Source organism: Podarcis pityusensis, assembly GCF_964106645.2.
Source record: "Podarcis pityusensis genome assembly, chromosome: 3".
Classification (NCBI taxonomy): domain Eukaryota; kingdom Metazoa; phylum Chordata; class Lepidosauria; order Squamata; family Lacertidae; genus Podarcis; species Podarcis pityusensis.
In genome coordinates, this window is record NC_138026.1 from 77643413 (window position 1) to 77660154 (window position 16742).

The following is a 16742-nucleotide window of genomic DNA, read 5'->3' on the forward strand; positions in this document are numbered from 1 at the left end:
CACCCTGGGACAGTGATATGTGTATACAGCATATATGAGTGCTAATCTTAATGGGAGTTATTTCTAAAGCACATTTTCCCCCTCTCCCCAATCAAGGCTGTTCTGTACTGTATACCTAAGCATTTTCTATCTGTGTACTGGGTGGGTGAGGATCAACTCTGGAGAGCAAAGAAGAGGGAATTCTTTACCGTCCCTCCTCTTCTGAAATATTCCTCTATAGTCCCTGCAAGGTGGAAGGGAACTACCATTAGGGCATGTATTCTGCAACTCTACTCCCCTCTGATATTTAAGCTATCAGGGTTGAGCAGGTCAATGGTCTCTCTCCTTCTGCTCACTGTTGTTCTCTCCCCCCTCCCCAACTGACTCACTTCCCATGCTTCAGCTGCTCCTATCTCAATCATAGGTCACGGAACAAAATGTTGCAGTGCATCCTCAACTACTAACATGAATTCTCTGGTGCAGAGTTCCAGCCAGCCAACATCCAGAATACTATCACACTAATAAATGATAATTTGCAAAAAAGCAAAGCAAATCAGTTGGCTTACAATGAACTTATAATTATTCAAATGAAATAGATATTCTTTGGATTCTGCTTCTGTTGTTTGTGTTGAAATGACAATATGCCCTACAAATCTTTTGATGCTTTTAACACTAATACTGTTAACCTTTCACAATACTAATTGTACGATTTGCAGTCCAACAGTTGCTTGCAACTACTTGCAGAATGCTATATGACAGTATTAATTGTGGTACCATGTTAATTTATCTTTGGCGATGCTTATTAGTCATACACTGGAGGCACAGTCCTCTTAATTGCCTTTCATTCAAATAATGAAATCCTTTATTACCCAGGCTCAACGGTGGCACCAGGGAAATGAGCATTTTGGCCGTTCTTGGCTGACAGGGGATATTGTAGGCTGTATGGTTGACTTGAATGAGCGCACCATGATGTTCACTCTGAATGGAGAAATCCTTCTTGATGACTCGGGTTCCGAGCTAGCATTCAAGGACTTTGAGGTTGGTGATGGTAAGTTCTTTTTTTCTCTTAATAAAGTTTTTATTTATTTTCGTAATACATAAGGCACATTTTGAGAAAAGAATTGTTCCAGCAATAAGCGGCACACAACTTGCTGGTGATAGTAAGTTCTTAAACTATTTTATGCTGCTAACTGGCTTTGGTGGCAAGTCTTTCCTTACTGTTATAGGAAAAAGTCTTTTAACATGTCATCCACATGACCTAATTATGTATCTTAATGAAAATATGCACCTGAGCAGCGCCACAAAAAACACCCCTGTAAGTAAATAAATATTAAATGTTTCCCAGCAGAGTTTGGCAAGGTCATCCACATGGCCATGAACAATGTCGCTGCTGTATTTTACATCAATGAATGGGGTAGAACGAGGTCTGGGACTATCTTGTTCATGGACCTTGACTGAACACACCTATTTGCATGACTTTGCAATTATGCTATGGAATGACTAAGCTCCCCCTCACAGGAGGGACCTTTGCATTCTACTAGAGCTGCTGTTTCCTCTTTGACCTTTAAAGGGGACAGCCTGTGTTGGAGATTTGCCAGGCTGCTGGCTGAGTTGGGTTGCATAAATTACTTTTCTTGAGATAGACCAGACAGCAGTCTATTTGCTTATTTTGGCCCTAACTATATTCATAGCCACATGCAGTTGCAGTAGTTCAGGGTCTAAGAGGAATTTTCCTCTCCACATCTTAAATTTCTTGTTCTAAGCTTGAACATGTTCATGTTCATTTCAGCAACTTCCTCTTTTGTTCAGTTGTTCTGTGAGTTGAGGGTTTCTGCCCACTAGGTTCATTTTGGAAGAGATGGGAAGCTCCCCACCCAGGTGAAGTCAGAAGTGGGCTCTGCCTTCCACCTGGAGGAGGTGATTTCCTCTCTTAAGAAGGGATATATGGTAAGTTAAAATTGCTCCCCCACCCTACTGACAATGTTTTATCCCAATGGAAACAATTTAGACAAGTACAGCTGGGGGTTTGTTCCTAGCTACATTTATTATTATCCTAAATCTAACATCAAAAGGGAATTTGAAAGTCTTAAAAGAAGACGTCCAAGATATATGGATGTGGGAAGAAGTTTTATTTTATACTCCACTTGATTCCCAAGGCAATTTACATTAAATTATAAGAATACAACTGAGGAGCAGTATTTTTACAGCATTTAGCGGAGCCAGGACTCTATTCAGATGTGGCAATGAACATTTGACACCATTGATTTACTTTGCTGAGAAGTCTGTTTCTAGGAATGATATTATATATGGCTATTTTGCCTTTTCAATATAGGGAGTTCTACATGAGTACTGAATTTATATATTTTTGCATGCATTTTCCTATCCAGATAAAATTATATATTTCAGAGACTTGTTATTTTGGCTTGGGGGAGGGGTAAATAAATAAAATAATGTTTTGAATATTTATGATTCATGGATTGCATCTGTTTTTGTTTTGTTTTGGCAGGCTTTATACCTGCATGTAGCCTGGGATTATCACAAGTGGGCAGAATGAACTTTGGCAAAGAAGTGAGCACCTTGAAATATTTCACTATTTGTGGTTTGCAAGAAGGCTACGAACCATTTGCGGTGAATACAAACAGGGACATCACCATATGGCTGAGCAAGAGACTACCTCAGTTTCTCCCAGTACCACCAAATCATGAACATATTGAGGTTTGAGATATCTTCAGTTCATTTTGTGGGAGTGGGCAGAGAGTTTATATGGAATTTCATCTTGCACTCACTAATCAGGGTGTTAGCTCAGTGGGGACTTACTTTTGTGTAGGGCTGAACGAAGTTAGAAATGTCCATTTTGGCATTTATTCATCCTAGCCTGTGCTTATTCCATTCCTCTGCAGAACCATAACAAAGTAATTAATTATGTAAAGCTTGCAGATTTTTTCATTAAAAAAATTCTACGAATAAATGCACATTGCATTCACTTCAGTGAATTCCATTCCTGAACACTGAATGAGCAGGTGGAAAGTGTCTCCTCAGAGCAGAATTCTCCTACATCCCTGTTTCTGAATACACCTGCATATGGTTGCAATGTTTCTTGGTGGAATTCAGTATGCTAAGTTTTCTTCTCAGTGAGTGCAGAAGGCATCTTTGCATAGGTGCAATCCCCAAGTTTATTTTACTGCAAACTGTTGATGTCTAATGCAGGGTTGCAAGCCTTCAGTGCAGCGGTTCTCAACCTGTGGGTCCCCAGATGTTGTTGGACTACAACTCCTATCATCCCTGAGCTCTGGCCTTGCTAGCTAGGGGTGATGGGAGTTGTAGTTCAACAACATCTGGGGACCCACAGGTTGAGAAAGGCTGCTTCAGTGGCAAGCCCCCATTGTGCCATCCTTCCAGGTTGAAAGGGGTAGTTCAGAAACCCCCTCTCCAGTACATAAAGCAACAATTGTGGTATTAAATTAGATTTCCCCCCATGCCATGTAGATATCACTCAGTACTTGGATGTGCTTTGTTTTATTTTCTTTCAGATGTTGTTGGACTACAACTCTCCTCATCCCTGACCACTAGTCCTGCTAACTAGGGATAATGAGATTTGTAGTCCAACAACACTTGGGGACCTAAGGTTGAAAAAGACGGATCTAGATTATGAAGTTGGGAAAAGTTTACGTAGCCTATATATCCATGTGGGATCTGTCGCCTAAAGCATTGTGGGGTTAAGACAAAGCAGCAGTGGGGGACCTCTGGTCTATGGGCCTAATTAAACCCACAGGATTGTCCATTTGGCCCAAGAGGCAGTTTCAGCCAAGCCACACCCACCTGCCCTACACATATATGATGTAGTATATGATGTCTGGTGTAAGGCAGCTGGGCTGAAAGGAAGTCAGTTGTCATTTTTAAAACCAAGACTTGACTGCTGTATTTTTTACCTAAATATTAGATTACTAAAGTGCTTTTTGCAACTGTTGGAGGGTTAAATTTTTAATTGTGCTGTTGATGCTCTAATGGGCAGCTTGTACTAATAGTAATCTTACCTTGCTAACTTGTTATAAATGCATCAGTGATGTTCATATTAATATTTTAATATTTACTTGCTATTAAAAACCTTTGAATGCAAGTAAATGTGCATTCAATTTTACATTTTTCATTAATTTTACATTTTAGTTTTTGCATTTGGTAGGTTACAAGAATAGATGGTACTGCGGACAGCTCCCCATGCTTGAAGGTCACACAGAAGTCCTTTGGGTCTCAGAATAGTAAAACAGAAATCATGTTCTATCGGCTCAGCATGCCTATTGAATGTGCAGAAGTATTCTCTAAAATGCCTGGAGGAAGAGTGCCCAGTTCCGGCCGCCTTGGACCAAAGAATGACTTGGATGATTATGATGCAGATTCTGACTTTGAAGTTCTTATGAAGACTGCTCATGGTCACCTTGTACCTGATCGTATAGAAAAAGAAGCTGTAAAATCAGAGTTCAATAACCATAAAGACTACACACAAGAGAAACCTTCACGCCTCAAGCAAAGGTCAAGTGGTTTGATCTCTGTGGTATTTTAACCACACTGTTTACTTTCAAGGGCATGCAAATTTCCTGCTTCCTGTTGTTCTCTGGGAATTGCCTCTGCATCATAGAATTAGTGCCTGTTGCTGCCAGATAATTCAGTGTAGACTTCAAATATTGTTTCTGGGTGGTTTCTCAAATCCAGCATCCCTTTCTTTGTCAGGATCACCCTCCCCAACCCCCCTTTCTCTCTTAGGATCACCCCACCCCATCCCCCCTCTATTTCAGGATTACCCATTCTGAAATACAACACTCCCTCCTCCCTTCTCTCTCAGGATCACTCCCAGTCACTAAACTATTTCTTTTCTCTTTTTTTTACACATGTGACCCCTCTCCCAGCACCCCAAGCGATTCACACAAATGCACCTTAGTCTCTCTGTCTCCTCCCCACCATTCTGCCCCTGGTCACTTCACTGTCTTCTCCATCTCAGTCCCCCCCCCACTCCTTCCCTCCCAGTTGCTCCCTACTTGTCCCCCACCCGGTTGTTCCTCAACATCCTTAACCTCCACCCATAACTGATCTGGGAGGGCAACAGCAGTGCTTCTGCATAAGTGCCATGGGTTCCCATCATAAGGCTTCACCAATTTTAATATGTGCCAGGTAATGGGTGTAGACAGTTGGATGGGATGGTAGCTTGGAGTGGGTGGGGCAGAGAAGCAAGAGCTTTCTGTGACTCAGGGCATGGCTTGATTATTAGACTTCAATCCAATTAAAGACTTCTTTCCAAAACTGGAATATATGCAACACTTTTTTTTAAGTTGAGCAAACTGTTCTCAGCCAACCTCCCCCCCCCCCACCACGCCATTATTCATTTTAATAATATGTTCTTCACAAATCTCTAGGATAATGTATGCTTAAATTACTCAAACGGGTATGTTATCCTGCAGATTTATGAAGGAAGTATTATTAAACTGAATAATGGGGAGTTTGGTTAAGCATTGTTCGTGTGCCTTTTAAAAAAATATTTCATATTCTAGGTTTGATAAATTCATAAACAGATTTTATCAAATGGAGAGCTTAGTATTATGTTTATCCAACCATTGTATCCAGAAATTATAAAATGGTTATTTATTCTCTCTCAAATATTTTGATATATTACAGATTTATGCTGAGAAGGACGAAGCCAGACTACAGCTCAAGCCACTCTGCAAGGCTCACTGAAGATGTCCTAGCAGATGAAAGAGATGATTATGATTACTTAATGCAAACATCTACAGTATGGCAACTTAGTGTTACTATTTGTACTGTGTTTTCTCAGAGAATTGCCATTTTTTTCATTATGATAGTACATAAACAGCTTGAAATTATCATAGGCACCATTCTTTAATTTTATAGATGACTATAAACTGCTTATACATGAACCGCAGCTACTGAATTACATTTAAATTATAACCTTATTTATTATTATTAGCTCATCATTGCTATATTGTGTTGACTATAAGGCTGAACCAAAATTTACTGGTGTTCAATTTTCATTCGATGTGTAGACTTTCAAAGCTGGTTGTTTCCCACCTTGTTACCATGTTCTACTTAGCATGGAGGGATGAGGAAGATGAAAAGGATGTAATATTGTTTAGCCATGTCACCTCTTGCAATCCCTCACTCAATCACTAGTTGGTGTGACTCAACACCAGTCTGCTGATGACTTTAGATTCAGAGCCAATCTGGGCAATGACTTGTGCCTTCTTCTTACCCAGTGCTACTTGATGTTCTGCGGTTGTCCTTCATTTGTTAGATGATAGCTAACAGCTGGGACACGGGTGGTGCTGTGGGTTAAACCACAGAGCCTAGGACTTGCCGATCAAAAGGTCGGCGGTTCGAATCCCCGCAACGGCGTGAGCTCCCATTGCTCTGTCCCTGCTCCTGCCAACCTAGCAGTTCAAAAGCACATCAAAGTGAAAGTAGATAAATAGGTACCGCTCCAGTGGGAAGGTAAACGGTGTTTCCGTTCAATGCTCTGGTTCGCCAGAAGCGGCTTAGTCCTGCTGGCCACATGACCTGGAAGCTGTACGCCGGCTCCCTCGGCCAATAAAGGGAGATGAGTGTCGCAACCCCAGAGTCAGCTACGACTGGACCTAATGGTCAGGAGTCCCTTTACCTTTACCTTTAGCCAACAGCTAAGCTGAGAAGCAGTTTATCTGAGTCTCTGGTTGAGAACTGATCCCAAGGGCTATGTTTCCCTTAACCTTTTGGCCCAGAATATTATAGTGCTATTATAGTGTTGATAACTAGCTGACTCTAGTTTGTAGTCACTGGACAGCACCACAACCAAGGGGTGAGTTCCCTGATGGATCCAGTGAGGTGCCCTTAAGCAGTCTTAGAAGTAGGGGCTCATAGCTATCCACACTACCAGGTTGGTGATGGCAAGCAGAGAGAGTGGCTTATATTATCAGCTGTCTTAAAGCAGCCTTCTTTCCTTCCCCACCAATTGGCCTGGCAGGATTAGGCTGCCCATGCAACACCAAAAGGTCTGGAATCTGCAGTCAATAAATTTGAGACCCGTTTTAATCAAATCTGGTGTGGGTTTCCATCATGATGTCCTCCTCACATTCTCTCCCTAATATACACACAGATTTTTTTGTCAAGTACAATGCTTATCTTACCAAATTATCAGTGTTAATTTCAAAGCTGTTAATTACCCAGTTTTGTACAGATGCTTTTACTATAATAATTGTCAATAGCTTTTATAATGCTTTCATCACCATATTAGTCAATGGTGTCTATAAATAACACAATATGGATATTTAAAGTCAATCTACTGTCACATAGCAACTACATTGAAGTTATTTAATGGTGTATTTTCGCAGTTGAAGCACATTGGCCAGTGCTACTAGTAATATCCCGTGCAGGACATGGAATTAATTTATATTAGAAAAAACATTGCAGGACCATGCCATTCAACCAGTTTACAAAGATGAGTGTTTAAAAATTTGTACTGACCAGTAGGTCAAAGAAGGGGCTGTTTGGGGACAAAATGAAATTGAAAACACAAGATAGGTTTTGTCTAATTCCTAATTATGAGTCAGCTATGGATTTTTATGCAAGAAGGAAGTTTTCGCTCAAAACGGTCTTTTAAAATTTCTTGACAGTATTATTATTCTGTGCGTATCTTTCCTGGACAAGAACCTGCTAATGTCTGGGTGGGCTGGATTACATCTGACTTCCATCAGTATGACACAAGCTTTGATTTGGATAGAGTCCGTACTGTTACTGTAACCCTAGGAGATGAAAAAGGGAAAGTTCATGAGAGGTTGGTTTTGTTTCTCTTTAGATTGGAATTATGTGATATGAAAACTTGTGCATCATAGTGATTACATTATAAGACTAAGGATGCTTTATTGATTCGTAATGTTTCTATTTTTGTTTGTATGTTTCAAAATTATATATAAACACTTGCCAAATATATCATCTTTTAAAAAATGCGTTCTGTTGCCCTTTTGTCTAGTTTATTCCTGGGGAAGATATGAAGACATGTATTTTATTTTGTTTCCGTAAAGGGCTTCGTGAAGCTTTATGTTTTTAATTTTTTTCAATCCAATGCACACTGTGATCTAAATACACTCAGTAGCCTTTGGAACGTAAATTGCAGAACCCTTTCTCTGTTTAAGGAGTGAAAAATACTGACTGCTGTTTTTGTAGTTAAAGAACATTAAATGTAGCTCTGTGCTATTACTCCACATTTATAGAGAGCCGTTCAGTTTGAATGATCATTTCAGGCTTCATAAAAGCTGGGAACAAACATTGGGACCAGTCATTCATCCCCTCACCTTCCCCTTCTGTGCTGCTTCAGCCCTTCATTTCTGACTTAGGCTAAGCCAGAGTTCCTCATTATGTCTGAACAGGGAGCTCTAGCTTAATATTAATTAACAACCCTAGATAATATCTGGGTTTATTATGCTATCTTATTGGCTGACATTAAGCTAGAGTTCCCCACTTTCAACATAACAGGGAAGTTTGGTTTAATACCAGCAAGAAATGAAGCGCACAAGTGGCACACAGGGAGAGAGAGGAGTCCTTGGTCTCAGCACTGCTTCCCAGCTTCATTAATCATGGTTTATGAAGCCTGGAATTATGATCTGAACTAGGACATTGGATGCAAGCCCTTGAAAGTGAAGGGTGTGTGAATTCCTAATTATTCTAGTAGGACAATAAGTGCATAGTTAGAATAATGTAGCCCCTATGCATGCAGGTGCCCATGTGTACACTGGAGCCCAATGGTGTTTGAGATCTTGGTTTGCAACATTCAGCTTCCACAGTATCTCATATGCTGCTCATCTTTTGAAATACAGCATCAAACGCAGCAACTGCTATATGGTTTGCGCTGGTGAGAGCATGAGTCCCGGGCAAGGACGCAATAACAATGGGCTCGAGATTGGCTGTTCGGTTGATGCTGCAACTGGTGTCCTGTCCTTCACAGCTAATGGCAAAGAGCTAAGCACCTATTATCAGGTAATTCTTCTTAGGTTGTCATTTGTTCAAGAACAGACAACTAGACTGATCTTTAATAATAATAATTTGGAGTATTCATGGAAAATAAATTTCCATTCCCAGAAATTTCATCCTCAGCTGTGCTTGTTTCATGCACTTATCATCTTGAATTATAATGCATTTCTGTTTGTTCATGATTTAGGTTGAACCAAGCACTAAATTATTTCCTGCAGTATTTGCACAAGCCACAAGCCCCAATGTTTTCCAATTTGAATTGGGAAGAATAAAGGTAATTTTAAAACCATTTGTTCCTGTGCTGTGTTGTTGAATTTAGAATGTTTGTAATATTGGGGTTTTTCATAAACCTTCGAAACAGTATCACATAGTGTTGAGAGGCCTCTCCTCCTACTTACTCACAGAAGCCTAAAATTACTACGTGGAGGAGGGGGATTATTTTTCCAGTTCCCTTTCAATCGTTAGGTAGCTTTATGCCCAAACCTTGACTTTTCTGGAGGATGCTACTAAGAAACAGTGTATTCAATAGTCTTTCCATAATAAGATAAAAACAAAAACATGGGACCCATAAATGTTGTCAGTCTTCACATGAAAGCTGTATATTTCCTCCCAGGAAACCAAACGAACCACAAGCCTTTTGCCCACAGTCAGAAGGGGGGCGGGCTGTAGACTTGTCATGCATAATGTTTGCTTTGTACTTTGCCATCTGCTGGAGTCTTAATTTTTGCAACTCTTCCTTGCTCTTTCCAGAATGTAATGCCATTGTCAGCTGGCCTGTTCAAAAGTGAGCACAAAAACCCAGTCCCCCAGTGCCCTCCCCGTCTGCATGTTCAGTTTCTGACACATGTGCTTTGGAGTAGAGTACCAAACCACTTTCTGAAAGTTGACATATCACGGATCAGTGAACGTCAAGGCTGGTCAGTACAGTGCCTGGAGCCTTTGCAGTTCATGTCACTTCACATCCCAGAGGAAAACAGGTATTCCTTGTTTGCATTTATAAATCAAGGTGGAATATTATGGTGACATTCATGCTATTACAAATCATATTTCCGGAGTTTTATGTTTCTGTATTTTATTAATTTTGGGATGTATCCAGTGGTGCCTCTCCACTGACTAAGGATCTTTGATCTAGCAAAGACTTACATAAATAGATCAGGGAGGGAGGTGATATTTGCTGATTTACACCATCATTGAATCACCCACATCCTCATGCTGTCCCAAAGCATCCCCCAACCCTCTTGACCAGATATGGTGGGATTTGGAGTGCAGGAGGTTATGGGAGGGGGAATCAGTGAAAATTGCTTTCCTCCCTGTTCTGCTGTTGAAAGCCTCCAGTGGATCAAAGTGTCTTCCATCAATGCACAGACATAATTAGACGCAACCCTTTGAGGTTTTCCCCTTTCAATCAAAATATTCTGAATACAGTAATACACTCCCCACTGCACCTCATAAATACACACAGACAGCCATATGGGCCATGGTCCTCAGGCTAATGAATGGGACTAGAATACTCTTCTCATTAGTTCTGAAGTCTCAGAGCAACTGGAATTTGGAGCAGTGTGGTCCTTCTGGCAGGGAGAGTGGGGGAAAGCTCCTTGCAATTGCTCCTCCTCTGCTTGATGGGATAGGATGGGATAGGAGCAGGTTAGCTTTTCCCTTGCTGTGATGGTCTTCCTGAGGAACAGGGGCATAACATCCTAGTATCATTTAAATTGTGGTGATTTGCCTGCAGACTACATTGGGTTCCTTAAATTTTTAATATGGTGTTCTTCTTCCTCGCTGTGATTTCTAGTCATTGCTAGACGCTTGGTGGGTGGATCCAAAACAGCCAGCAGTTCTCACCCCCTCAACTCATTAGGAGCAGCACCATGTTCTGTCACTTCCTTAGGACAAACACTTCTGCAGTCCTTCGGAAGCCTTTGTTTAGCTTCAGCTGCTGTCACCATCAACTGGCAGAACTTGAATCTGTCCATCAGCATTCTGAGCCATGTGGAGAGTTATCTAAGGGAGCCAGCCAAAGGGATAAGCAACTTCAAAACACCATAATTGGTGGAGGGAATGAAGTTGATCCCCATTGTTTCATTGGTCATATTGATATGTTGAGCAGCATGATGGGGACCACCTTATTACTGTTCTTTGTGCACCACTCTGAAAACCGTTTTTTGGCTGAAGATCAGGGTAAAAATACTTACATATTTTTGTTGCAGCTCCTACTTAATACAAGTAGGAGCTGCAACAAAAATATGTAAGCATCTCTAACAGTAGTATATTTTCATTTCACTTAAGCAACCATTTTCATACTCATGCGGGTTGACCCGTTCTCAGTGATTTTTATAAAAAATAACATTTCACTTTTCCTAGATAGTGAAGTTATTATTAAACTTTCTTTTCCACAGGTCTATAGACATTTTAGAATTGTCAGAACAAGAAGAATTGTTGAAATTCCACTACCATACTCTCAGACTGTACTCAGCTGTTTGTGCTCTTGGGAATAATCGAGTAGCGCATGCCATGTGCAGCCATGTGGATGAGTCTCAGCTTCTTTATGCAATTGAGAACAAGTATATGCCAGGCTTGCTACGTGCCGGCTATTATGATCTTCTAATTGACATTCACCTTAATACTTACGCTACTGCAAGGCTGATGATGAACAATGAATTTATTGTTCCCATGACAGATGAGACTAAGAGCATTACTTTGTTCCCTGATGAAAACAAAAAGCATGGCCTACCTGGCATAGGACTCAGCACTTCCCTACGGCCCAGAATGCAGTTTTCCTCTCCCAGTTTTGTAAGAATCAACAATGAGTGTTATCAGTACAGTCCTGAATTTCCTCTGGAAATATTGAAGACTAAAACCATAGAGATGCTGACGGAGGCAGTTCAAGAGGGCAGCCTCCATGTCAGAGATCCAGTAGGTGGGACTACAGAGTTTCTCTTTGTTCCTTTGATCAAGCTTTTTTACACTCTTCTCATAATGGGGATCTTCCATAATGGAGACCTGAAGCATATCTTGCAGCTGATTGAACCTAGTGTTTTTAAGGAAGACTCAGTCCATGAAGATGAGACTCGAGTAATAGCAAAAAAAGAATTAATTGCAGATGGACTAAATTTGGAGACAGGAGGAGAGAAGGTCCCAGAAGAAGGACTTCTTCAAATGAAACTTCCTGAGCCAGTGAAATTGCAGGTAATCATGAAATAATCCATTGTAATGACATCTGCTATGGCTATTTTTTTCACCCATCCACATTTCTCCATCCTCCATCCAGGCAAGCAAGGGGCATTATCACTTCAAGGACATCTACCATTGAGGCAAAGGCACTGGTAAGAGGTGTGGCCTGAGGATAGTCCAGAGGGCTAAGTAGAGAAGCCTGGAGGACTACTTTTGTCCCCTAGGCCTGAGTCTCTTACCTTCTGGATTGAAGGCAATCCATGGAGGAAAGTACTTCACACAAACAAGCAAACAAGTTTATATGAACAGAACGATTAAAAACAGAAGGTTTGTGCTGAGATATGTGAAGGCAAGAGGGTAGACTTTTTTTTAGTATTCAGAACGAGAGATAATAAAAACCTGAAATCAAAGACTTTGAAAAAAACCAAAAACAAAAAGGTGTTTGGGTTGTGTTAGAAAGTGTGGGGCTAACCCACAAATATCACAACTCAAAAAGAGAATTAGAAAAATAAGGGTGATGTGGATAAACTTACATATTACCACTACTGAAAGAAAAGAGTGTTGTTTGCCATGAGGTTGCCCGTCATTTGCATACATCTAACCCTTAAAAAAAATCTAGTTGAATTTTAATAGTTTGTGTTTTGTAACTTTTCCCCCTTGTTCATTCTCTTTCAGATGTGTCATTTACTTCAGTACCTTTGTGACTGTCAGATACGCCATCGGATAGAAGCCATTGTAGCATTTTCAGATGATTTTGTATTAAAACTTCAAGAGAATCAGCGTTTCCGATACAATGAGGTTATGCAGGCATTAAATATGTCTGCAGCACTGACAGCCAAGAAAACAAAGGAGTTTCGGTCTCCACCACAGGAACAGGTATATTAAAAAAGTAGGAGACAGCTTCTTATATTCAAGTTTTGTTCAAGGTTAGAATCAATTTGCATTGCATACTGCTTTTCCTGAACAATACATCATCAGAGTTTTGGTAGATATAATAACAGAAGAATTGTTTGGTATTTCCAGCAAACGGCCAGATGCTAGGTGCTCTAAAGCAGGTGATGACCTTCAGCAAGCACCAGATATTGAAATATATTGTCTCCATACATCAAGGTTCCATTTAATTGTCATGGCTAAAGAGTCTAAGGGTGGCGCTGTGGGTTAAACCACTGTGCCACTTGGACTTGCTGATTGAAAGGTCGGCAGTTCGAATCCCCGCAACAGGGTGAGCTCCCATTGTTTGGTCCCAGCTCCTGCCAACCTAGCAGTTCAAAAGCATGCAGTGCAAGTAGATAAATGGGTGCCGCTCCAGCGGGAAGGTAAACAGTGTTTCTGTGCGCTGCTCTGGTTTTGCCAGAAGCGGCTTAGTCATGCTGGCCACATGACCTGGAAAAACTGTCTGTGGAAGTGGACAAATGCCGGCTCTCTTGGCCTGTAAAGTAAGATAAGCGCTCAAGCTCCAGAGTTGTTCACGATTGGACTTAATTGTCAGGGGTCCCTTTACCTTTACCTTTAAAGAGTCTGAAGAATGTCTGCTTGTGAAACAGGGATTCCTCCCTTCTTCCCTCCACCCTAGAGATTAGCTTAGAGCAGGGGGCTTTTCTCATCAAGGAAGATAGGGAATATTAAGCTGCTATTGGAAGTCTAATAGTAAAAGTTTCCTCCTATCCTATACATAACTTTGTAAACATATCTGAAATGTAATTATTAATTTGTATGTTTTTTAAAAGATTAATATGCTGCTGAATTTTAAGGATGATAAAAATGATTGCCCTTGTCCTGAAGAAATAAGGGATCACCTCTTGGATTTTCATGAAGATTTGATGGCACACTGTGGTAAATCTTAACTTTTTCTTGTTCTTATTCTTATTCTTGTTTTCTTTGCTTAAACGAATAAAATAATTTCATCAATTTTATTAGAAAACTCAAATATATGTTAGAGAAATTACAAAGCCTTTGGATCTGCATCAGTTTTCCTGTTTCCCAGTTTCCCCCTAAGCAGGCAACCTCATTCTAATAGTGTTGTGGTGACACATGGATCATTATGAGGTGTAGTGGTTCTAGGGGTTGCTCGTGCGTAAGCCGGTGCAAGTACCTGGCTGGGTTGCCTGAGTGAACCTTTTCTGTCCGGACAGCCACTCACCCGTGGCTGTCTCAATCGCTGGCAGAATCCGTCAGTGGGCGTTTCTTAAACTTCTTCCAGCAAAGAAGCTCTTTGACGCCTAGTCTCCTCCTACTCTCTCTGCGCGAAAGCCTTCTGCGCAAGGAGGGCGTAGGCAGCGGAGGACCCCTACTCTCCCCGCTGGTCCCCGGCAAGGAGTCATGGGACCGCCTCGCCGCTTCCCCTATCTGCCCCCCTTCTCCACTGGTGCTACGCTGATTCTCTTCCCCAGAAGATGGGCTGCCTCTCCCAATCCCGGGACGCTCTCTGGAATCCCTCTGGATTTTGCTCTCTCCCTCCGGCACTGATGGCAGTTCCCTGACATGAGGTTTGGGCCCACCATTCTCATATTGGCTGCCATTTGAAGCATAAATAATTGCATAGGTTGTGTGGAAAATACAGCTTCCATGATAGTGGCAATCTGTAGTTTTGATTCATTGAACTTGGGCTACTAAAGTACATATTTTCAGGCATGTAAAAGAACCAGTGTAGAAGCTATGAAAAACTGCAAATAAGTAACTGACAATCATGACAGGATAGCAAAAATCAGAGTGCTCAGGTTTTTTACCTTGTAATGGTTGCATTACTGTTTGAAGCAAAATTGTGGCTTGATTTGTAGGTCATTATCAGTAAAGGTTTTGCAGAACTGAGCAGACCTGGCACCATTTGGCATGTTGGGGCAAATCATGTGGCCTATGTCACTGGTGATGTTTGCGGGGACACCGCTGTTGCCTGAGGACCCTTTCCTTGGTCTTCTCAGCAGCCACGGTGGCAGTGGCTATTTTTCTTTTTTCTAAATACAGTGGTACCTCGGTTTAAGAACAGCCCTGTTTGCGAACAATTTGGTTTACGAACTCCGCAAAGCCGGAAGTAGTGTCTTGGTTTGCGAACTTTACCTTGGTCTAAGAATGGAATCCGAACAGTGGAAGGGCACTGGCGGCGGGAGGCCTCATTAGGGAAAGTGCACCTCAGCTTAAGAATGGTTTTGGTTTAAGAACGGACTTCTGGAATGGATTAAGTTTGTAAACCGAGGTACCACTGTACACTGGCGTAGTGAGAGGGGGAGCTGTGGGGGCCATGGCCCAGGCGTGTTTTTTAAGGGGGCGCAACCAGGAGCCCACACACAGGCTCTCTTATTGGAGCCTGGCTTGGGTGCACGAGGGAGCTGCAAAGACAGATAGCTTCCTTGCGCCCAATGCCACCAGCCACAACTCCATTTGCAGGTCATGCCTGAGCTGGGAGTGGAGAGAGAGGAGTTGGTGGCAAATGTTGGGCTGTGATGTGCATGTGCAGCATGCAAGGCGGCCAGCCATGGCAGCTCTATCCTTGGGTGAAGCTTGACCTGGGGGTGGACAGAGGCTGTGGCATATGCACTCCATGTGTGGTTTGTGAGGCACACCGCAGCAGGCTCTCTCTGTGCCCCGCCCCACTTGGGAGTGCACTCTGCGCATACACTCTGGGCGACCTGAGCTTACGTTCTGCCGCTGAGATAATATGCTGGAAGTTTGGTTCTGATGCACTGTAGATAAAAATCATGGTTTCCTTTTAGCTTTCAAGATGGACCACCCACCCAGAGTAAAAGGGGGGGGGGCGTGCAGGCAGCCTTCTTTAGCCCCCCCCCAAGAGAGTATTTTTTTGACTTCTAGATATCTAATAAACATTTGAATTTTTACACTTAGGAATTCAGTTAGATGAAGATGGAATTCTGGATGGAAATAGTGATTTAACTCTTAAAGGTCGCCTGCTATATCTTGTGGAAAGAGTCACACACTTGAAAAAGAAACAAGCTGAGAAGCCCATTGATGATGATGCTAAAAAGCCATGTAAGTAAAGTAGCATGTGGGTATCATAAAAAAAACCATGATGATTTAATTGCATCAAGCAGAGTCTGATATGTTTGTCTGAATCTAACCATAACTTCTTTTTCGGTACAAGTTTCCGTGAACACAAAAACTACCATCCTTTTTTCAATGAATGATGGCTACTGGGAAAAGGGGGGGGATTTCCCCATGTGAATGTGAGCTAGAAGCTTCCTGAGCCTGTTTGCATATTTGTGCCTGTTTATGTGTCTTTCTTCCATTGTGGCATAGGGCTGGGCAGAAAAAATGCATTCCTGAAAGCGTTTGTACAGTGGTGCCTCGCAAGATGAAAAGAATCCGTTCCGCGAGTCTCTTCGTCTTGCGGTTTTTTCGTCTTGCGAAGCAAGCCCATTAGCGGTTTAGCGGATTAGCGCTATTAGCAGCTTAGCGGGCTTAGCGGATCAGCTGATAAGCGGCTTAGCGGCTTAGCGGATCAGCTGATAAGCGGCTTAGTGGCTTAATGGATCAGCTGTTAAGCGGCTTAGCGGATCAGCTGATAAGCGGCTTAGCGATCAGCTGATAAGCGGCTTAGCGATCAGCTGTTAAGCGGCTTAGCGGCTTAGCGGATC

General features: G+C 41.9%; 1 protein-coding gene across 18 annotated transcripts in view; it reads left to right on the forward strand.

Moving 5' to 3' along the window:
• RYR2 (ryanodine receptor 2) overlaps positions 1 to 16742 on the forward strand; it is a 260198-nt gene that overhangs the window by 129599 nt on the left and 113857 nt on the right. For all 18 annotated transcript variants that reach the window (XM_080997555.1, XM_080997568.1, XM_080997565.1 and 15 more), the window contains 12 exons: positions 853 to 1027; positions 2486 to 2694; positions 4160 to 4506; positions 5644 to 5758; positions 7632 to 7792; positions 8832 to 8991; positions 9173 to 9259; positions 9736 to 9962; positions 11382 to 12171; positions 12832 to 13032; positions 13884 to 13989; positions 15994 to 16137. In XM_080997555.1, the coding sequence (XP_080853681.1) occupies positions 853 to 1027; positions 2486 to 2694; positions 4160 to 4506; positions 5644 to 5758; positions 7632 to 7792; positions 8832 to 8991; positions 9173 to 9259; positions 9736 to 9962; positions 11382 to 12171; positions 12832 to 13032; positions 13884 to 13989; positions 15994 to 16137 (2722 nt within the window). The remainder of the gene's footprint in view (positions 1 to 852; positions 1028 to 2485; positions 2695 to 4159; positions 4507 to 5643; positions 5759 to 7631; positions 7793 to 8831; positions 8992 to 9172; positions 9260 to 9735; positions 9963 to 11381; positions 12172 to 12831; positions 13033 to 13883; positions 13990 to 15993; positions 16138 to 16742) is intronic.